This window comes from Struthio camelus, chromosome 3 (genome assembly GCF_040807025.1).
Source record: "Struthio camelus isolate bStrCam1 chromosome 3, bStrCam1.hap1, whole genome shotgun sequence".
In the NCBI taxonomy this organism is placed as follows: domain Eukaryota; kingdom Metazoa; phylum Chordata; class Aves; order Struthioniformes; family Struthionidae; genus Struthio; species Struthio camelus.
Genome location: NC_090944.1, coordinates 111,836,487 through 111,859,649, shown reverse-complemented (window position 1 = coordinate 111,859,649; position 23,163 = coordinate 111,836,487). Strand labels below are relative to the sequence as shown.

At 41.5% G+C, this 23,163-nt stretch overlaps 1 protein-coding gene across 2 annotated transcripts; it reads right to left on the bottom strand.

The window, feature by feature from the left end:
• Positions 1–470: 470 nt before the first annotated feature.
• On the bottom strand, positions 471–12,391 carry KCNG3 (potassium voltage-gated channel modifier subfamily G member 3). Of its 2 annotated transcripts, none has more exons than XM_068939704.1 (2): positions 11,638–12,391; positions 471–2,626 (listed from the first exon to the last, which is right to left on the bottom strand). In XM_068939704.1, exons 1-2 carry the CDS (start codon positions 12,306–12,308, stop codon positions 1,981–1,983), a joined length of 1,317 nt encoding a protein of 438 aa, XP_068795805.1. In that variant the 5' UTR covers positions 12,309–12,391; the 3' UTR covers positions 471–1,980. The 2 variants fall into 2 exon arrangements, with proteins under 2 accessions (XP_068795805.1, XP_068795806.1); XM_068939705.1 differs by having other exon boundaries at positions 11,671–12,391.
• Between the last annotated feature and the right edge of the window lie 10,772 nt (positions 12,392–23,163).

The window sequence follows — 23,163 nt, the reverse complement described above, 5'->3', positions numbered from 1 at the left end:
TAACAAACATCAGGTGTGAATCTGACCTAAGAAATTTTTGCTTAACTGATATTCCCCACTCTGTGGAATGCAAAAGCAGGTTTCTGAACTACATAATGCTGATGTAAAAGCCATACATATAGAAGTCTAGGGCAGTACAGAGCTGACCTTCTAAGCATCTGTACGTGTCAGTGACAAGAAACAGTGGTATGTCTGTAATGTTACTTAAAACTGTGTTCTTTAAAAACTACAGAAGGAAAAGTCAAGCTTGTCAGTGGGAAGGCTATTGAAATCATTTTCAGGTCTTCAGAAACCATTTGCAATATAATTCTTTTTCTTTAAGACTGCTGAAGACTAAGACTACTTAAAATGCTAATGAATTTTTTCACATCAAGTGCTCTTCCATGGTAGAGGCTTCAATGTACTGGTTACTCACCAATCTCGTACTTTAATTTGAGCGAGCAATTCAAGAGTTGTGTTTTCTAGGTGATAGTCATTTTATTTCTAAAGCTGTTAACAAATATGTATATAAAAGATGCTTCTGCAGTACAGTAATAGTAAATACTTTGCGCTATTTTCAGGCAAGCACACATTCAACTATGCTGATGACTGTTAACTTCAATGTTAATAGGAAAGCTCCCTGCTGATGTTTACTGGTACCTAAATGTGTTTTAATGTTTAACTGCACAGTTCTACAGGACAGCCTTTCAGAATTATAATGAACAATGCTACTGAAGCAGTACTACACAAGAAATGTAGTGTACAATATTTCAGAACCTAACTTGATTCATTTTAATTTTCTAGTTACATTGGAGAATATACTGTTTTGCCAAGCGCAGCTCCCACTTTGTATTTTGCTTTCTTCAATTATCCTTTGGGCTTTTTACAGTTGTTTTTAAAACTTCCATTAAGTTAAAGCGTATCCTTCAATAAGGATCACAGAATTTAAAGATGATGAAGAGTATCATCTGACAGGGAGCAGCTATTCTTGTTTTATAGTGCTTTCTCCAGACTGTTTCAAGTGATGGAATTGTATAATTTCTCTTAGAGAACTTTCACTATGCTACAATATATGTGGTTAATTAAATGGAAAAAAAAAATCTATGCTTATTGATATATATATATCTTCAGGTGGATGAAGTTCAACTGAAAATGTAAGTAAAATTTGGATAGCTCCCCCACTAAGCTACCAAAAGAGTCAAGCATTAATAAATATATTTTCATGCTGATCTTTGTAAAGTACGATGCTTGCTTCAACTAAAGAGCTTGTTCCAGAGGAAAAAGTAATTGTGATCAAGAAAGTGCGTGCTACAGCATTCAGAGATGCACATACTCATCTTGGTTTTCCATTGCAAATTCAGAGCAATGCCACTGACTTCACTGGTTTTACTAAAGATTTGTGTGCTTCATCAAAGATCAGAATCAGGTCCTAAGATTTTTTTTGCCCTGCAGACCCATGTTCTTCATCTTGTTTACGTGGCAGAACCAGATCTAATCTGTCTTGAGGCTCAAAAGAAGCAGCGAGTCTTCTTCAATATTTGATTTGCTTATCCGCATGAAAAGCGGAGATACTTTGGTCAAGAAGGCCTCAATGCCTCTAAGGGGCATTTAGATTTTAAAATCTTTGAAAAATTTCTGCTACACATTGCTTAGCATGATATGAGATATATTTATGGGAGTGATGAATCTCAGTATTAAGCCCATTTTTTGTTCTGCTTTTGTGTGGAAAGGCAAACTGAAGACCGCACTGGCCTGGCTGAGGACTTTTGAGTCCTCTGTTGTTATTTCATTCTCTCAAATTTTAGACATCACTCCCTCTCCCTACAAGGTGTCCAAGCCAGATGGCCATCCTTCCTGTCTGAATGGTGATGGGCTTTCTCCAGGCTGGCGAGAATGTTGTTCCATAGGACCATCCAGTAAAGGAGGACACATGAAGGGACTTTCCACCGTTCTCTTCTCAGACAAAGCTTAGCAAGTAACTACAACAGAACGCAAATTTGGTCAATTTAAGAATTCAGCAGACAGGCTTCTACTGTACCTAGCAGATCGGAATTTGAGCTCATGATAACATTGCACAAAACTATGATAAATGAAAGTAATTGGCAAGGCCAATAAAACAATGCCACTAACCACACAAATTCCTCCAAGAATCCTTCCCGGTACAGTGATGGGACACATGTCACCATAACCAACCGTGGTCATAGAGATGATCACCCACCAACAAGCAGCAGGGATGCTGGCATAATCCTTATTCTTTGTTCCCAAGTCCAGCCCGTTTTCAAGAAGCTGGGAAAGTGCACTGAAAATTGCCATAGCAACACAGATAAAGACAAGTAGCATCACCATCTCTCTGTAACAACGCTTTAGAGTCAGACCAAGTGTTTGAAGGCCAATGAAATGACGAGCAAGTTTAATCACCCAAAAAATCCTCATCATTCTTAAGACCCTCAAGGTGACTCCAGCCCTCTGAAGCTGCGAATTTTCCCCGGTAAAAACTGTCATTAGAACAGAGATGTAGTAGGGCGTAATTGCCAGTAAATCAATGATGTTGAGAGGTCTTCTGACAAACTCACACTTGTTTTTGGAGACGATGAACCTCACAATGCACTCTGCAGTGAACCAGCCTATGCAGATAGCTTCAATTATCCTGTCAAAAGAAACAAAGTACAGTATTTATGTTCTGTGAAAATGCTGTAGTGGATGCTTGGTTTGTCCACGGACATTACCAAATTGACATTCAGACCTTCACAGACAACAAACAGAAAGCCACACTATTCATATTCTGAGCATGTAGCACCAAGTTTCAGCAATTAACCTGCGGATCTACTGAGAATTTTAAACCCATGTCTGCTAAGAACTCACTTACGGATCGTTTTCATAGAATTATAAATTGCTGCTGGTCCTAATACTGTGCAAATATTCCTAAGAAATCTGGAATGCTACAGGAAATAAACAGTGATGTCAAAGTCTAACATAATCTAGAACAGTTTTTTTTTCCTTTTTCTTTTTTTTTCTTTTTTAACTGGGAGGCCTGATGCACTCTAGGAAGGCGAAGGACTGCAGATCAGTGAACTGCCTAATTACTAACAGCAGTGTACTGAACTAAACTGCTAAACTAAAATAAAAGTGAAGACAGCGTAGGTGGAAATCAGCTTTTGTTAGACCACCCATGCAGATTGAGTCTTTGTGATCTAACATAAATCAGTCCATCTTATTTGCATCCCAAACGGGCTCACCTAGAGCCTATTTTCAGAACTTTGTAGGTATAGCCAATAAATACAGCCAGTATTACATTCTTCACCAGTGGGTACACACTACACTCTGCCTCTGCATTAGCTGAAATTCTTCTTTTGTTCTAAATGCAATCCCACCTAAACTGTGTTGTAGCAAAAACGTCAAGGTAACCAAAGCAGTAGGCAAGATTGTCTTCTTGCCAAGTACCATTTATCAATGGTCTTGATAAAAGAAAGTATTGCTGTCTAAGAAGGTGAATTCAGTACATTCTTGGATATTTCAAAGTCCTAGTGCAGTGAACGAGGTTTGAGAACATTCTGACTTGATTGAATGACAATGCTGCTCTAGAATTGTTCAGTAACTGTTGTGTACCAAGTATCTCAGCATGGGACCTGAAAATAACCCTTTTCTTAAGAATTCAGACTGTGCTCACTAGTTTAATAAAGGAGGGAATGGGAGGTATTCCTGTGGGAGCCTCTTTCCTTTGTTGGCTTATCTCATTTCACAAACGTTTTCAGCAAGGTAAAAGCCAATCACTAGTGCTGTCATACACCAACAGGTCTGCAGCTGACGTGAGATTCGAGATTTGAAAACACTACATGAAACCAGACCTTTCTTCCTACTGCAAGAGACCCTAACAAGATCCTATCTGTAGTAACAATAATTAATTCGAAAGTAAATCATCCAATTGTCATTTAGAAACTAAAAGGTTTTTTTTCCCTAACACGTCTGCATATATTTTTACCAGTTCTGAAATCTGCTGATATTACTGAGGCAATGGTCTGTTAGGAAGACAGTAGTCTTCTGTAACATTGTAACTAATACTAATAAACTTTATAAACTAACTTTTATAGGCGTTTCATACATTAAAATGTAACAATTTTTTGTTCCTATCGTATTCTTTAGTTTTATGCTAAAAATGGAGGAAATAGTAACTGTCAGTTGACATAATGTCATAATTTACACTTTAATTCCAACCACAGCAAATTTAAATGAACATAAATAAACTACTTAGAGATAACTATTCACCTAAAATCAGATACTGCTATTCTTGTTGCATGGATAGCAAGGAAAGTTCTGTAAGCAAGTAGCCTTTCTTCATAAAGAGCTTATAAAATACCTATGTTAGCAACTTTTGATGCAAAGAGCTATGAATATCCAAATATTTCTCTCTTAGGAATTATGGTTTCTCTTAAAAATTAGGCTTTTGAAAATACTAGTGCTTCCTTTAATAATGACAATAAGTGATACCTCAGGTGCTGATTTGATTTCTTAAGATGATGTTTGGCTCATAATGTCCTCAAAACAAAATGCTCATGTACTTTGTTATATGAAAGTTTTTGTATAAATGTGGATAACATCTTTTCTGAATTTATTATTCCGTTGTGTTGAAAAATCAAGAAAAAATTTTGATAAGTTATCTTTAAAATGTAGGCTTTTATCTCTCATTCTTATTAAACACGATGAAGAAATATTTTTTTAATTAAATACGTACGACTTCCTCTACTAAAAAGCAGCCAAGCAGCAAGATCATGCTAATGGACACACTGATAAAGCCTGAATGTACTTATAGGTTATTGCCTAATAGGGATCTCTCATAATACTTGAAAGAAAATTGTAACTGGATATAAAGTTGCAGCTAGGAACATTCTACAATTCCAACAGACTCTATTCCATCACATTTTACGAAATTCATGTGGTAGTTCTGCCTGTGACCTATGAAATGAAAAAGCTATTCTTAATTTTACAAATTAAAGATGTTTCACTTAGTATTTCCTCCTGATGGAAGAGGACATTGAAGATATTATTACTCCATTACCATAAATTAAGCAGGTTATCCCTGAGTCAAGCTGTAAGGAAGTCAAGTCAAGTCCAGATCTTTGTCATTCAGTAGAAATCTTATTTACGAATCAGTGTAGATTCAGTGGTCTGGTATAACTTTGGGGAATAGTTGTGCCACTAAAAATTGATGTTAGATGAAATGTGATCAATGCATTGTTTTACTCTGGAGTTCTGTTGGCAGTTTTTAGCTGAAGAGATACTCTTAAATCAATTGCGCTGCACTAGGACTGCAGATCCATTTGTGGTAGAACAGATTTCAAGAGACCTAGAGAACATCACTGATGCAAAAATGACAAAGAAGATCAAGGTAGTGTGAAATGCGTTATTGCCACTCCATTATATTTTGCGCTTCCATTTCTCCGTATAATATCTAGCCATCTTTCCCATCCATTACACACGTCCTGGCTAGGGAGAAGATGATGAAAAAGGGTCTCTCTTACTTCTCTTCTTCCTTCTCCCTACTTCTTAGCCACCAGGGCGAAGAGTTTGATTCCTCCTCTCTTTTTACTCCTCTTTACCTTTATAGATGGATTTCAGCAGTCCTGATCAATCACATCAAAGCGAGTAAATGCTTCTCCAAGCAGAACTGAAAACCTCTAGCCTCTTGTGAAAATTAGCTACATACTAAGTTTCCACTTTCAGATCAAGCCTCTCTCTTTCTTAAACTGATTTATCTTTATAACTAACTTACACACTTGTTAATGGATAAATAACGTCTAATGAGGAGACCAAAATTAACAGGTAGTCCTTAAGAGAACTTAATTTAATATTAAGTTAAAGCCAGCTAAAATGCATTCACTTGGAAGACTAAGGTTACTGTATCTTCTGTAATCAGTTCTTAAAATATTTGCTGCATATTCACATGACAGACTGGCTGTTATTGTCTACTCCTGAAATAATATGCAATTTTAAAATCTGTAGCTATATAATTAAATCATAAGCTTTACTTGGTACAATGTAGTGCCTATTTTATAAACTTCCATCACAGTTTTGGTTGCTTTTTTTCCCCATCAGTTTAGTTTTAAAATAGCTATTTCTGTGTAAACTTACTGTTTGCAAGATCTTCCTTGTCCTAGACCGAAAAGGGGTCTAGGGACAAGGGAAAGAGGGTTTTTTTTTCTTAAAATGTTAAGCCTCTTGGTAATTAACAGCTTTTCAAGATTGCTTTAATGAGTTTCTTTGTCCATAAACTGAAAGTTAAGCCTTTGTGAGCTTCGTTTCTTCTGTAATCCAATCCACACTGTTTAATTTTCTCTTCCATCTGATAACCTCCTTTCAGAATAAGCTATTTTACATACACTGAGTTAAACTTTTTCAGAATTTTTTTCAATCACTAACAAGACTTGTTTGTTATACTAAAAAGATCATCTTGTGAATGTCTTAAACTGCATTTCAACTTAGTATTATTCTTCACCCCAAAGTGCCAATTTTTATGCTTTTAATATCTTCTGGTGAGTTGGTTGAAATCTGCCCAAAATACTCATTAGTGGCCCTATTAGCAATTAAGCTTGTAAATAAAACATACACATCTACAGGACATGAGGAAAATGGATAATACGATTAAAGACACAATATGACAGGACTAAAGATTAAACTCTGCCAACACTGCTTTGTTAAATAGCTGCTCAAATCTATTTCCGTGTAAACCACATTAAAACAGAACAACGTCCATGCAACAGCCATCCTGCCTAGGAAGACTACTAGTCATTTCAGCAAATAACGTTTTTCAGTCCTTTTGAAATCAAGAGAATTTCTGTCTGGCTACAAACTGGAGAATAAGGGCCATACAACGGCTAGTTTCACTGCATGGAAAACTTTGCTGGCATTTTTCCATTCTGTCCTTGTCTTGGTAGCAATAATATGCCTTGATGCATGAAACGGGTGCCTGTCTTCATGTAGGAGGACATAATGAAATCTGTCCTAGAACCCCTGGAGGAAGAGCCAGATGTCTTTCACAGCTGTCATGGGATGCGTGGACATAAACATCCCAGCCCTGGGGTCCTCAGCATCTTTTCCACCTTCTTTGAACATGTGTGTAGCGCCTAACCCTGACAAGCTCTTCAAGGTTCTCCTGTGGCTGGGAAGTGATACATGTCCTTTTTGTGTTATCTCTATTTTGGAACAACTGTACCACAATTTTGAACCTCTCTCAAATTCATCAGAAGAGTCCACACCCTTGTTTTTAAATTGGGTGTCTTCATCTTCGTTCTTTCAGAACTTAGCGTTATATGCAGTGTTCAGGTTAGATCTTATCCAAGGAAGGAGTAAGTTTTTGGTTTTCTGAACAGATGCTGGCCATGAATATTTGGGTTTTCTAAAGTTCCACAAAGTTAAAAGTATCACTTTTGTTCCTCTGAAACTGAAATGTAACTTTTTAAACTGATGTTTTGCAGAGATGACAAAAATCCCCTTGGTAGCTGTTTAAGAGATGCTTTTTGGAAAAGTCACTGTGTTTGTATGCTTTTGTTTAAGAACACAGCAGTAATACGTTTGATAACTGAGGGATTATTTCAATACAATTTTAATCACGATTCAGTAAGTGGAAAAGGGACAATAGTCTATTCCTTGTGGTAACAAGCTATTTGTATTTAGCATTAGAAAAACAGTTTACAGAAATATAACATTGTGCTGGCTTTAAGTGAAGTGGCTTCAGATGACTTGCTGTTGCAGGGCTTAAGAAACTCCCCAAAAGATTATGCTTATGATGAGTTTATAGACGCGTCCCTGATCAGAGACTCTCAGGATGCATCTGTTGGCACAGTTCAGGAGAGAGCAAAGATGACTTGGAATTGCCAAAAGCAACAGAAGGGGAGACAGGTGTCCCTGCTGTCTGCTCCTAAACTGTGCTAATCTGATGCAAATCTTTAGCTCTGAGAAGTGAAACATGCCAAGGCAGGGAAGAGAGCAAAATCTTAAAATGAAAAAAAAAAAAAATCTTTTTAATAATGCATTAAAATGTCATTTTGTCATTTGCATCACTCATTCCGAGACTGGTTCTGGGGAACCCCCTCCCTCCGCAAATCAGGGATTCCTGCTCTGCTCTGTCAGTGTCTCTAGTATCTGTGAAATTCAGATTCTCCATCCCTCTCCCCTTAAAAAGTCTTACTCTTGGAGTCCTCTAAAGGGTGTTACTCCAAAGGATCAGAAATAGTCTTATTGACTGTTCACCCTTTAACTGTTTGGTCACAGTGAAGAGTCTTAACAACATAGTGGTTTCTCAGAAAGATCAGGAAAAATTTGATGCAGTCTGTTCCTTTTCTAGTGAAGGGGTGTTCACATAAGAAAAATAAACGCAGCCAATACTAGTTGGTAGCGGTAGTGACCCTTATTTCTAACCTCATAAAGAGACTGATGTAGTAAGTTATAGTTACTCTCTCACTTCTAGAGAAGATTCTTTGCCAAGGTGGAGACACACTGGTAGAGCTGCTTTCACTGCAGCTGCCCACACTGGTTCTGTGGATAGTCACCACATTTCAGCCACAAAAACTATCAGTGTGGCATCTCTCCAAGCCATAAGTAACATAACATAATATCGAGGAAAGGGCAGTTGTTTTTATCAGTGAACATGAGAGACTAAAAATATCAGAGCAGGTTTCAAAGTTACTGAATTTCTTGAAACAATTCTCATATCTTATCGGTATCTCTCATTTTGATCTGCAAAGTCAATTACATCCAAAATCTACGTTCTGAGGAGTTCTAGATAAGCCCATAATTTTCACTTCTGAAAGTTTTCAAAATACATTTTTAGAATAATGTAAAGTCTCTGTAATTCTAATTACCGTGCCATATGTCAAAACTCACTAATATATAGCATTAATGTCACAATTTCTCATGGCAAAAATTTTATATTATTGTACTGTTATGCTAGATAAAATTTCTTGATTTCAGTGAGGAACACCGCTAAAAAAAAGGCATAATTTGGCTTCAAACTGTTGAACATATCAGAAACTAGCGGCCAGATTTTTAAAAGCATTCCCACTTAAGATGGATGATTTTGCCAAAGTGCTCAATTACAGGCAATCCTGGGTGATTCCTATGGCCACACTTTCAGATAAGCCTAAGTAATTTTAATTTAAATAAATACAAGCAAAAGCAAAGAAAAAAAATACACAAATAAAAGGGAATAAAGTCAAATGAGAACTGGACGTGCGGTCAAATCCTACGGCAAGCTTAAGCGGTTGTAACTTAACTGTATACTCAGTAGTAATTGTGGCTTCTTTTTTCCAGATACAATGGGCTTTTTAGTCATGTTACATCATATAAGATAAAGAAAGGATTTGCTCCTGTCAGAGAAGGAGACCACCTCAGAGGGTGACAAGCTGTGGACAGAAAGGAACTGTTTTCAAGGTGTTCACCTTGAAATCACTATCAATTCATGTGCGGTAATAGCACATGGGTTGTCATACCTGAAATGAACCATTCTGTATTACTGTTACGTAAGAGACTTCTGCAAGAACATGGTAAGAACTGCTGAACTGCAACTTTTATAGTAAGTTATCACTCTTTTTTGTTGTAATTCCATAGAGTACTACAATCAGTACTGAAGAAACTGAGCCCATCATTGACAGCAGTCCTTTTGCTTATTTATAAAAGCAGCCCTCACTGCCCTATAAAGTGTTCGGCTACCCTGTATCTCGTAAGTATTTAGGACCTTAATCGTCAAGCACTTGGTATTAATACACAATTATGCAGAGGCATAAGATTATGTGTTTGTGTATACACACACATTCCTGAAGACAAAGGCGCTATGAAAAAAAAATTGCATATCATTTGCCTTGTTCACCTGCAAGTTACCTTTTCGCTTATGGAAAGAATTTAACTTCCACATCATGCAGATGTGAACAAAGATACGAACAAAAGTCATGAACGGTACTGCTGCTTACATTCTCCCAGATCTATGGGCAGCATCTAAGAAATTTGCTCTCTTACAAAAAGATCACCCAGAGCATCCAGTCTTTGAAGTAACTGCAACACAAGAGGAACTATGCAAAGCTTAAATAAGGCTTTTTAACTGGAAGAACCTGTAAAAGCAACTTTTGACACACGTGAATCTAACCAAGAATCAACCGCTTCACAATCTGTATCTGCTTTCTTTTTGTTCATACAGCTAATTCTTTGGCTCAGCTACAGTCAGAATTACAGGTGCAGTTTTCCATTAAGTTAATGAAAATACTTTACAAGGAATTAATTTGGCTGCTAAGCTATAATATATCACGTTCCAATTAAATCTGTGGTGGAAGAAGATGGTGATTTCGTAATGACAGGATTGTGATTTCACTGTAGGGTCTCTTTAATAAATAGAAGCTGGAAACTTTGTTGACTATTGTACTTGCTTAAAAGAAGGGAGAAGCTAGAAGCTCTTCTTGCTAGAAGTAAGAAACATTTACTTTTTTTTTTTTTATAAATGTCAGCCTTATTTATGAGGGAAGTCCCACTTAAGTGGTCTTGATTTTGTCCTCTAGAGGATAGAAAATAGAGAGTAATGATACTGAAGTCAGTGGAGTTACAGTGTGATCTCTAAGCAGAGATCACAAGGAAGATGAAGAAGGGTTTGCTCATACTATTAAGACTTGAGATTGAGCTTTATAAACCCACAGCCTGGTTTCTGCAGGAGTGTTTCACATCATTCAGTGTTCTTAAACATGTTTCATCTAAAGCAAACATAAACATCTGTTACATTCATATACTGGGGCACAATATAATCCATTTGCAAGAGCTTAATCCTCAATTTGATCATCTCCTGGGGCCCCACATGGAGAATCTGAGGACTGGGGGTAAGGCTACTGCCATATATAAGATTTTACGAGATCACAACTGTAACATGTACTGTATCTGCTCTAGGAGAAGGACCTGTATGAATACACATAGAGTACATATTGGATTGTGCTTTTCGCAAAATAAGAGAGGAGGGAATTGCATTTTTTTCTTTCAGGGTTTTAGTCTGCCTTTTTTCACCCTTGCAAGGCCAAACTATGATTTCCCAAGTGCATGAACATCAATACATGGGTAAGCAGCCCCACGGCTTTTAAAAGGAAAAGAGCATAAGCGCTCCAAGATCCTTAACAGATGAGCACCCTTACAAAGGAGAAAGGAGCCATATTCTCACCACACCTGCTGTACCGTGAGCCTGCCTGCCTTCTGGGGCTAAAGGCTGGCTGTGGCAGGGCTCTCCGTGCTTCCCGGAGCCGGAGCCCCCCGCCCAGCACCACCGCAGGGCTTGCACCCGGACGCCTGCCCTCTCAGTTCAGAGCCATGGGATGGGTAACTCGCTGCTGCCCTGCCTGAGGGCAGCGCTCAGTCAGCGGGGACCCGGGCTCCGGAGTGTCACGGCAGCGCTTGTCCCCCCCCCCCCCCGCCCCCGGCTCCTCAATTGTCGGGCGAGAGTTTTAAGGGCGTTCAGCCGATTTCGGCCGGCCGAGGAGCGGCGCGGCCCCGACCGGCGCCAGAGACGGCCACCGGGGCGCCTCGCCTCGCCTGGCCGCGGCGGGGCGGCAGCAGCTACGGACCAGCACGACGAGCGGCAGGACACACTGGACGGGACACACGGGGAGCGGACAGCGGGAAAATAAAGGATCCTCCTACCCTGAGGGCTCCCTCACTGACTCTGCTGTGTACCTGCTCTGCTCCTCCACGCTGCGGTTCTCCGGCGCCCGCCACTCGGGCAGGGTGCTGGCGCACAGCACCACCATGGACACGATGACGAAGAGGATGGACACGGTGGCCAGGACCTGAGCGGCCACGGAAGACGTGGGCTCCTCGAAAGTCCGCCTCATCCTCTCCAGCCACTTCCTGCCCTCGGACCCCGGCGCCCGCCGGCCCTTGCCCTCGGGGGCCACGGGGCCGCCGCCGGCGGCCGCCTCGCCCGGCGGCTCCCCCGCCGAGTAGTAGGTGCACGTCTCGGACATGCGGTCGTCGAGCCGGCGCTGGCAGCAGTAGTCGAGGTGGGAGCCCTCCAGCCCCCAGTAGATCATCTCGTTGTAGAAGGAGAGCTCGCACATGTGCGGCACGAAGCGCAGGTGGCCGTGCCGCACGTACAGCATGATGAAGCCGAAGGCCTCCGAGTGCCGGTCGAAGAAGTACTCGTTGCGCTCCCGGTCGTAGTCGTCGCACACCTCCAGCACGTCCTGCTCCGAGAGGCAGCCGTGCAGGCGGCTCACCCGCCGCAGCGGGAAATCCTTCAGCACCTCCCGGGAGAAGGAGTACCGGGTGCCCCCGACGTTCAACACCACCGAGGGGCCCCTGCCAAAGTTCATGGCTTGGGCGGGACGGAGGAAGGGCCGGGCCGGGCGGCTCCGCGGGGGGCAGCGCGGGCGGCGCAGGCTGCCCCCGGCTCTGCTCCCGCCGCTTCGCCCCTCGCCGCTGGCGGCTGCCGCTCGGCGACGGGGCGGGCGGGGAGGCGCCGCTGCGGGCGCCCCGGCTGCCGCGCGGGGCGCGGCGGAGGCTGCGCGCCCCCGCGGCGCCGCCCGCCCGCCCGCCCGCAAGTGCGGCTGCGGCCGCGGGCTCAGCGGCGGCGGACGGGCGGCTCCGCGGGCCGCCGCCGCCGGGGCGCGACGGCGGGCATGGCGCGGCCGGGGGGCTCCGCGCCCTGCTCCGCTCGGCTGCGCGCCGCTCCGCCCGTGCCGGCTCGGAGGCGAGCAGGAGGCGGCGCGGCGGCGGGCGGGGGACACGCCTCCTCCCCCGCCCGCGCACATGGCGGAGCGGAGCGGTGCTGCCGCGGCGGCCGCCGCCGATGTCCCCCGCCCCCGCGGAACCCGCCGCCCGCGCGTCCTCGGCCCGCTCCCCCTGGGGCCCCTCCGGCCTCTGCCGGCAAAAGGCTCCGCTGCAGCGGGCTGGCGGCTCGACCTGCCGGGCGCTCGCCCGCGTACGCAGACTTGGGCGAAGTTGCCCACCAAAGGGGGGGGGGGGGGGACAAAAGTTTTGTCCTCCCGCCTCTCCCCCCCGCAAGGTGAAACTTCAGTGTTTGGTCCCCACGCGGCTCGCTCCCTGCTTGACGCAGCCGCTGCCGACGCCTTTCGCCCCCGCCGCCGGTGCGCGGGCAGCGGCTGCCCCGGCCCGGGCCGCCGGGCGGCGGAGCGCGGCTTCTCCGCCGAGAGGGGTATTGCTTGAAGGCGCGTCCCTGCGCTGCGCGGGGTGGGGAGGTTACCTTCCTCTTCGCCCTGTTCTCTTGTACGGAGACCACGGATGGTTGGAAGCGGCAGCGCCTTCTTCCGTGTTTCGAGCCACCTCAGTCTCATGTCTGTGCTCTTTTATCTGCCCGTGTTGTTCCTTACGCTTCCACACAACATCAGCGTACACCTGATGTGACCCCAGTCTTTGATTTTGGGGGCTTAGCACTAGGTACAAGGAGTTCTTCATTTCCACTGCTGCCTTTTTTCTCTTACCGTGTGCATGACAGTTGTATTTTCCAGGCTTTTTAGCATCTGGAGCACCGTGGGATAAAATCGCCCACGATATAGCCTTCCCTTTCAGCGACATGCTTCCACTTGTGAATGTGGCTCCAGCTGTCTAGGAGAAAGGGCAGGTGAGTACATCTTTTCAGAACTAAAGCCAAAGATTTGTCACCAGAGCACTATATCTCAAAAAGGGGCATCCAGGTTAAAACAGTGTTTTACCATCCTCATTTCGTGCTATTCTAAACAAAAGTATTTGTTTTTACAGTTTATCTTTTTTGCTGCTGCCATGTTACTTTCTCAGCTGAGGCTTGTAAGGCAGTTTAGGTGTATTCAAGAAATGGGTAATCATCGAATTGTCTAACAAGAACGGTTGTTTTAAAGGAGTATTTGAATAAATACTATTATCTTGTCATCCTTCCGTACTTGTCATCCTTCTCTAAAATACCTAGAGAGAGGTATAAGAATAAACGTCCACATTATCACTGCACAGAAAGAATTCTGCAAGACCTTTTGTGCTTGATTATAGTATGTATAGTATGTCCACTAGAGGTCACCATCAGTCATTTTTCTCTGTTAATTTACTAAGGAGGAAAAAAAACCCCACCACCCAAACTCCCATTATAAAATGTAGTAAAGTATGCACGTCAATGTGTTGTTGCACAGTATGGTCATTTTTCGTCTCTGTTTAGTCATTTTGATGTCTGTTTTCATATAGCTGGAATGATTTTTGCTACCAGCAGCTGCATTTAGTTAATATTTCTTGGCTGCCAGTTAATTTTATAAGCAACAATCACTGTTCTAAACCGCTTCACCTTTCTTGGACGTGTATGCTTCCGTATTTCATTCTTTCAGGATCTTCTAGTTAAAAATATCTTTTAAATAGCAAAAAAGTAGCTAGAACTCTCGCAGTGATAATGAGTAATCCAGGTGCTTCTAGCTTTGTAATTTGTCGTGTTCCTGCTCCATATACATTTTAGCTCCCGTCATACTTCATTGTGAGTTTGTAGAGGAAGAGATGAGAATACAAATAACGTGGTCTTAAGATGTGAATTTAGTAATTGAACTACAGAAACGTAAAAAAATGGGTTGGACTGTTCATTCTAGAAATAGTTTCAAGAGAAGAAAAGCTTTATGTGCTGCATGGTGAAGCTGTATGGAAGAACAGGTAAAGTGTTGCGCATACAGGAGTCAGACTTTAAAGTGAATCAGTTTATGAAGCATTATAGGTTGGTTTAATATGTAATTCTGTTTGTGTTTTCATAAAAAAAATAAAAGAGTGATTTCCTTCTTTAGAATAATGTTGTCACACACTGGTAAGCAAAGCTAACCTGGCAACAGCAATGTTTTTTTCTCTGTGGTCTGGCATGTTCCAGTTTAGTTATTTTAGTTATAATTACTGACTTTCAATAGAGGTGATTTATGCTAGCTAGCTGGTGTCAATGGCTGTAAACAATGCATTCTCTCACCAGGGGCAGTAGTTTAGCAGGAACAAAAACTCAGATTTTTAGACAGGATTTGTAATTTTCCAGTAAGTGTTCTGCTTTTTGGCATTTTGAGATCAGTCATACCATTGTAGTTATGAAATAGATGTTTTATCGTAAATTTGTAGTAATTCAGATTGTTTCATGGGAATTACTCAGAATTTACAACTGTCAGTTCAGTGGTTGTCTTAAATCTGTGCTATTTTCCTGGAAATTTCAGCAAGTACAAGCTTTTTTTGTTGAATTTCATGAGTGAAGGTCTTAAAAATTTGAAGAACAGGGTTGTGATCCTGAAAGAGACAGGACACTTTTAAAAAGACTTGGTGTGACTCTAAACGGAACATTTTGTAGTATAAGAGGAAGAAGACGTTTTAAGACCCTTTTTTTTTTTTTTGAAGTGTGTTTTGAAGTTCCAACTGTGCTGTTTTGAAGGATGAAACTAGATGAGTAAAACAAGTGAGCCAATAAATATCATGTAAACAGGTCAACGTAAAAATTACTAAATAGTATTCAACCCTTATGCTGATGGTAGAGTTTGAGGTTTAAAACAAATCTTTAGACTAACTAAGCTGGCTAGTAATCTAAAATATAATAAAGATCTCTTTCAAATAGTCAGTTGAGTTTGCCAGCTTTTGTGGGGTTGTTTGCTTGTTTGTTTGTTTGTTTTTACTTCTGGAGATACTCATTGGGATGTTGAATCAATGGAATTACTCTCTTTTCCTGGTGTTATGCAGATGTATCATTTATTGCCCAGAAGGAGCCTCACATTTAAGAGCCATTATGTACAAAGACTTTCTGTATGTCAACATCTATTCTCATTGTTTGTGCTGTGCTATTATATCCTAGGAGTATTTAATGAACTTGAAATATTTTCTATAGTTTCCAGATCTTTCTGGCCCCATGCTGAGGGCAGTGCTCTGTGTTCTGGGTGCAGCACTATGTTAGCTTAAAAAAGAGATTGCTTGAATCTTTTATGTGATCAAACTGGTTTATTTTGGTGGTAGGCGTTTTTCATAACCCCAGATCAGAGCCTGTTCCTACGAAGTCACTACTGAGTCACCACTGAGTATTGTGCCTGCTAAATGCAGGAAAAACTGGCTCTTGGTGGGCTGTCTTCTGTCAGGATTCTTGTTTATTTGTATGACCCCAACACCTAGGAAACTCAGTTATGGAGCGGGACACCATAATGATAGACTTGTACGTACAGATCAGAAAGATTTGCCTGCCCAGGGAGAGTGCAGGCTGTAAGATGTCAAAATGAGAGCGAGGTGTATTTTTTTTTTTTTTTTGTGCTAAACATATTGTGTTTGGCAATATCTATCTTAATTACTTAAAGAGGCAATAAAGAACAGAACAAATGCTTCGAAAGGTTCAGTATGCACAGATGGACTATAGTTTACAGTTATCTTAATTTTAGAATTTTAGATCTTGGGGAAAATGGTTCCTACTAGATGTTTTTTCTTTTATGAGACTTCTCTGTGCACCAGAGCCCCACTAACTTCAATGTGATTTGTGGGCCACATAGAAGACTTTCCAGGAAATTGGCCTATTACCACATGTAATTACACAATAAACAGTGTAATGATAGATGTAGTTTGGATTGTCAGTGGCACCTGACATAAGAGTACAAGTTCCCTTGTCACTGAGGCACTTATAAAGATCTGAATAATTTTGAATATGAATGTTTCTAAAAGTGGTTGAATGACATTTAGTAGGGAGTTGGGTATTCACATGTGCACAGAATACAATCTGTAGTTGACATTTATAATTAGACTAGCTTATTTCATGAAACATTAACAATTTGGGGAATTTGGCTGTGTATGAATCCTGAATCCGATTTGATATCGGGGTCTCGACGTATCTGTGGGTCAGACGGCAAGCTTTTTTAATGTGAGGCACAGCTGCCTTCCCCGTCTTTCACCTTCATTGAGACAAAGCCCAGTAAAGATTCTTGGACCTGATGCTGGGCTAATCATTGAAGGCTGTTAAATTTCCCTTGGACAGAGAAGGCTAATAGCTGGGAGAAACCAGTTTGTTTAGCCTGAACTCCAGGCAGGAAGATACAAAGCATAGAGAGAAGGACATTGCTTGCCTGAGGAAGGTGATTAGAAGGAGACTTGCTAATGGGAAATTCAAAGGCATGAACAGATTCTCACAGAAGAGGCGAACTTAGGAAAATACTTTCATACCAGTGAGATCCCTTTCTAAATGCCAACCAAGGGGAAGGAAAGCTGGCTGCGGAGAAGATGGAGAGAAGTGCTGTGGTTTAGGGAAGCCATGTGTGTGGGTGAACCCAAAGAATGCTCTGCGATGGGGAAGAAACTGGGCCAGATAAATACATATAAATACTATTTTGTCACAATCTTACTTTTTTTTTTTTGCATAAGCTAACATAAAGAGTTTCGTTTTTGTTTTGTTCTTCTTTTTCTTGAATCTTCAGCAAAGACTGTAAGTGCAGTTCGGTTGCCTAAATGTACATGAGTGAGTGCTGTTTGAGATGCCCTAGTTTCCCCTGGTCTCCACCTGCTGCTGGAGTACTGTGTGAGCCATCTGTGTCATATCTGCCAGCCCAGGGGATGTCCTGGATGCCCTATAGATGACCATGAATGTCTGCATTTAGGTAACTAAATTGAGCCCTATGAATCTGTTATGCATCGCTGAAGAACAGGATTGGAAACTTAAATCATCTGTTGGTTGGGACTCAGGAAGATGCATGCCTAAGTGACTGGTGAGTCACTGGTGACCTTTGGGAAGGGAATTCAGACAGCTCGGGCTCTGAAATCCCATTTGTGCTAAAGGGATACAGAGAACTTACGCTACAGCCAACAAAGCAAGCATGGGTACCTCTGCCAGCCCATCTAGAGGGAGTGCTAAGCACTGAGGTCTAATTTTGTGGGACTCGACCACAGGCAGTTAGAGAGTGTCCAGCTGGTAGAGTTTTACTGGACTTGTGGGGGGAAGGGAAGCTGCAAAGAGAAATTTTTAGAAATACTGGTTAACTTCTCTCTCTCTCTCTCTCTCTCTCTCTCTCTCTCTCTCTCTCTCTCTCTCTCTCTCTCTCTCTCTTTTTCTTCTTTTCTTCTCCCCCTTAGTGGGAAATAGTGTATTTTCCATTGTATGTATCTAGGCTCTTGGGGAATGAGAAAAATCTCTTGCTATTACTGTGCTCCTAGCTTTACACTTCAGCGGAAATGAAGTTAGATGAGACATTTTTTTAAACCCTGTCACTAGCCTCCTGGCGAAGAGGCTTATTATTACACTCTTTAATACTGCTTTTCTCAAATACTGGTTTGTTAAGAACTGACCACTTGATTATACTAACCTACAACAAAAAATGCAAAATTATGTTTTATGTAATAGTTGAGTATACAAAACTTTATTTCCGTGATACATATTTTCATTTGTAGAAAGAATTATTATTGTTCTAATCAAATATTACATGTTTTCCTCAAGTCCCAGAAATTCTTCCCAAATACTGGTTCATTAAAATGGTCAAGCTAGGTTACATGGATAAACATTTGCATAACTATGTAAACTTAAAGATGATGCTCAAGTCTGTAAAATACTAAAATTGAAAACAGATACTCTCCAGCTAAAATAAATAAAACCATAGTCTGCTGTATTCTGTTCACAAAGCAATCACTTGGTTCTTGGTGGAAATGAGCTCTGACCTCTTTGTAAAAGTCTTCATTTCCTGAGCCTGCCGCTCTACTGGAGAATTCTGTATGCTCATATCCTTCCTCAGGACATAGGCAGACCTGGTGCTGCAGTGCAATGAGGTGTTAAAACCTTTGCATTGTAGGAATGTTCCTTCAGGAACAACTGGAGCAGAGCTCCATTACAGTTACAGTGAAGCCTATAAAGCCACTCTCGCCTGAGTTTACTGCATAGGATGCAGCTAAAGATCCTTCAGTACTTTCTGTACATTATCTGACTTAACTGCAATATATTGGACAGTATTCTTGCTCCTAACAAAAGAGTTATATTATCCCAGCTTGCGTGTAAGCAATTGTTTAAAGGCTTCCACGGATGCTTGCATAACCACTGTCAACAGCTAAGCAAATTACATGTTCCCTGAGTCCACTGCTGTACTACTGGCATTAGTATGGGCTTCCGGGAATGGTAATTTCTCACCTGTACAAGAACAGATTCCTTCCTAAATCACACAAGAGACCAGATTATGTCCTGGAAGTGTAAATGATCATCTCATTAGCTCCACTGCACAGCTAGAAATGTCTCTCAATAGTCAGAATGAGTTTCAGTCTCTCTCTCTCTCTCTTCTCTCTCTCTCTCTCTCTCTTTCTCTCTCTCTCTCTCTCTCTCCCTCCCTTTCTCTCTTCTGTGAAAGTACAGTTTTCTGCATGACAGTATTTTCCACTAGATTTGACTTCAAGGTGATAGTGTAACAACTGATATCCTGGTTCAGATACAAGTACTCGCAAGAAAATCCACCAGAACAATACAGTAGATTGCTAACTCTCTTCTAAGAGGTGATCAAAATATCTGAGAATCTAGTTCTTGAGATTAAAACAACTGCAGGAATAATTTTTTTTTTCTTTTGCACTGTAGAAATATTTACTTGTGTGCAGTTTTTATGCTGTGTTGTCCTCTGGTATAATTCACCATTGCTTCATTCTGTGCAATTACTGATTTGAAAAATAATTGTTAATATATGTATTTATTGTTGAACACATTTTTGCCTAGTTCGATAAACCTGTTTACCTGCCAGCAACTGCAGACTCTACCTACCTGTAGACCTATCCCCACGTTTTAAGCAAAGTGTCACCTAATCACAGTTCCTGAGTCACTTCTTAGAAAGCTGCAACATCGTGTGGCCCCCCCTCCCCTCGGGGAGGGAAGGGTGGGATGCGTAGGATGAATGTTTTTCCAGTGGTACTCCTCTGTTACACACGAGTGCACCAAATCCACGGTGAAATTGCAATTGAATAAGATGTGTTCCTTTGCCACCACAGGCTGTGTGACAAAGTGCTGCTGGTGGACTTTGGAGGTTGCATTTCAGCATGACACAACTGTTCTGAGCACCACAAGTGGGCCACCTGTATTGCTGTGATGGCCACTGGCCACTACCTCTCTGGACTCTTCTACCAATGTACCTGCAGGATGTAACGGTAATCAACCAACATTAGCAATTTAGGCATCCCTTAACTTCCCTGCTACCCGTTGCAACAAACTGTGGAGTCTAATTGCTGAGGCTGGAGTGACTTTGCCACAACTTTGCCATCAGGTTAGGACTGATTCCAGCCTGCATACAGCAGAAAACCAAAGTTTCACAATCTTGATGAGAAAAAAGATCTTTCCTGGAAATGATCACAGAATCACAGAATGGTTGAAGTTGGAAGGGACCTTTAGAGATCATCTAGTCCAACCCTCCTGCTCAAGCAGGATCATCTAGAGCAGGTTGTCCAGGACTGTGTCCAGACGGCTTCTGAGTATCTGCAAGGATGGAGACTCCACAACCTCTCTGGGCAACCTGTTCCAGTGCTCCGTCACCCGCAAGGTAAAGAGGTTTTTCCTTATGTTCAGATGAGACTTCCTGTGTTTCAGTTTGTGCTCGTTGCCTCTCGTCCTGTCGCCGGGCAGCACTGAGCAGAGTCTGGCCCCATCCTCTTTATACCCTCCCTTCAGATATTTATGCACGTTGATAAGATCCCTCTTTAGTCTTCTCTTCACCAGGTTAGACAGTTCCAGCTTTCTGATGGCTAATAAACAAGTTATTAATGTAGTCTACGCAAATTTATACTGATAAAAATCTTTGCTAAATTTTACTATGACAGTTCTTTTGCTTGTTTGTTTTTGCATGCTAAGCTGTCCAGGCTGGTTTGCAGATATGCATTTCAATTGCAGGAGTGAAAATAAAGCAGACTACTCGCTTCAGATTCTCAATTATGTTTTCCTTTGATTCACAGGAACTTGTTATTTTGTTGTTGGGTTTGTTTTTCTTGAGCTATTGCACAAATAAGGCAGGCGACATCAATAGTCTTGAAAATGCAGTAAGAGGAAATTTGTACATGTCTTCCTGGAAAAGCTTAATATTATTTAATGATGCATACTGCACTTGCGTTGCACTTCAATGAATATAATATTGCCCTGTTTTTAAAAAAAAAAAAAAAGAAAAAAAAAAAGGGCGGGAAACTGTAGTAATTCCACAGAAGCTTGTTCCAGAAGGCTTGTATCCTGAGCAGAAAGTCTTTGCCCATTGACTGCAGCATTCTTCCGGTACACCACAGAAGCTGGCAGAGCTTCTTCCTGTTTGGGGCAGGGTTGGGCTTTTTTTAAATTTTGTATTGTGGTCTCATGCTCAAGACCACAACACATGACCTTAAGATTATGTTACTTCCTTAATTATCTGAAGAGTATTGCTATCAGATGATCAATACATTTGTTTTCCCCTCAACAGATTTAAGCGTGATTCTCTTTTTCTTTCTTTTTCTCTTTTTTAGCAATTTCATCTGTTAAAACATTTGTGCTGCTAAACAGACTTCAAACTGGGAACAGATATCCTAGTTTGCAGTGCCTTGTTTGTTTGATTTCTTTCCTCCTACAGCTATATCTTTAATTCTGAGATCTGTCCTTAATTTGCTAATGTACATGATTGGTATTCTGTGTTTTCTAACTTTTTCTGTAATTCACGTTGTAAAAACAATTTGTTTTTCAAAAGAGAATAGGAAAGAAGAACAAAAGGTTATCTTTTAAACAGTAAGTACTGATTGAAACATAGGATTGAAATCTGATGCTCCTCTTTTGTAAGAACCCCTTTTGAGTGTTCTACTCAAAAAGTCATAAAGGTTCATCTTCTCCCTCTCCTGCCCCATGCATTTTGTACTTCTTTTAAAAAGAGGGCTGTGAGGAGTTCCTCACTCAGCCTGGAAAGTATTTTGAAGAGCTGCCATTGCCCAGGCTTTCTGCTTCTCAGAACGTTTGCTGTCATGCTGACAGAGACTTGCACCTTTCCAAGACGCAGCTCCTTCACGGTCTGTCCCTGCGGAGAGCTTTCTTCATCCAAAGCCATGTAAAGTTCCTGTGGTCTAGTTCCCAGCAGAAACTAGGGATGTGCCGGAACATGGTGCTTCCTCTCTTATTGTTACTTCCATAGAATATTTGCAAAATACTCTTTACAGTCTCCTTGTCTCTTAAGTTCAGCATCTCATCAGCTTAACAGAACATGTAAAATATTCAGCCACTGCCAAATAAGTAATCAAATTCCTTATTCATATGTTTGCTCTTGGAGTCTCTTATGTTTCGGCTGTTCCTGGATGAGCAACCCTTGAAAGGAGAGAGGGAGATAAGCATGTGTAGCCATGATTCCTAACCCCAAACTTCTTGGCAACTTTGTGGGAGGGAACCTGCTGACGTGGAACAGTATTCCTCCTCCCAGCGCACTGGGGACTTCTGGCAGGCTTCTTACCAACCTGAGGCATACTGTTTCCTGTCATATACTTGGCGTGGAAAGATAGATGTGCAGTCTTAACTTTCATGGGGTTGTGCCTTAAAAGTTCAGTCTAACACTGAACTTTGAAATCATGTAACCAAGTTCCCTCACTTCCCTCAAGACTGGGATTGATCTGACTTAACTCAGTGTTATTAATGTTTACAGCAGGGCGACTGAGAGAGATGAGCCAGTATTTCTGAACCTCGGTAGGTTAATAAAATAATACATTGTCACCAATAATAATGATGGTCTGTCTAGCAGTCCAGTGTATTTAAGTAGTTTTTTAGCATGTATGTAATAAATTTGATTGAAAGGAACCTGTATTGCAGAAATTGTGACTGTTTAGGTCAACTGGCTCAAGAGACGGATATTTCAAGTAACAAATGAATTATTTCTCATTGATAAATTGCTTGGTACAACTGTTTGTTGCAGACATTAGATTCTTTGAGCATTTTGTTGACACAAAAACAATCTTCTCAGCCTTGCAGTACTAGAGAAATAACTTTGTAGTAAAAAAAAAAAAAAAAAGAAAGAAAGAAAAAAAAAAAAAAGAAAGAAAATAGCTCTTGAGTTCCTTCAACCTCACAGGACAGATTTCAGCCTAGCATGAGCTTTTACTGGCAGGTTCTAAAACCTTGGAATAGAGGCTGGTAATGGCACTAGTGATGGAGACAGTTTTGGAGTTATGAATGGTAACATGATAGATTCTCTATGCCCAGAAGTTTTACACGCAAAGGGGATTGCAAGACTGAAATAGCAACATTCTCTTTTGCTGTTCAGAACA

Bases quoted from the DNA above. Each gene is read 5' to 3' on its own strand.
- KCNG3 (XM_068939704.1), bottom strand. From the start codon at position 12,308: ATGAACTTTGGCAGGGGCCCCTCGGTGGTGTTGAACGTCGGGGGCACC. The intron at 2,627-11,637 runs GTAGGAGGATCC...TTCTTTTGACAG, and splicing joins TCAGTGAGGGAGCCCTCAGG to GATAATTGAAGCTATCTGCA.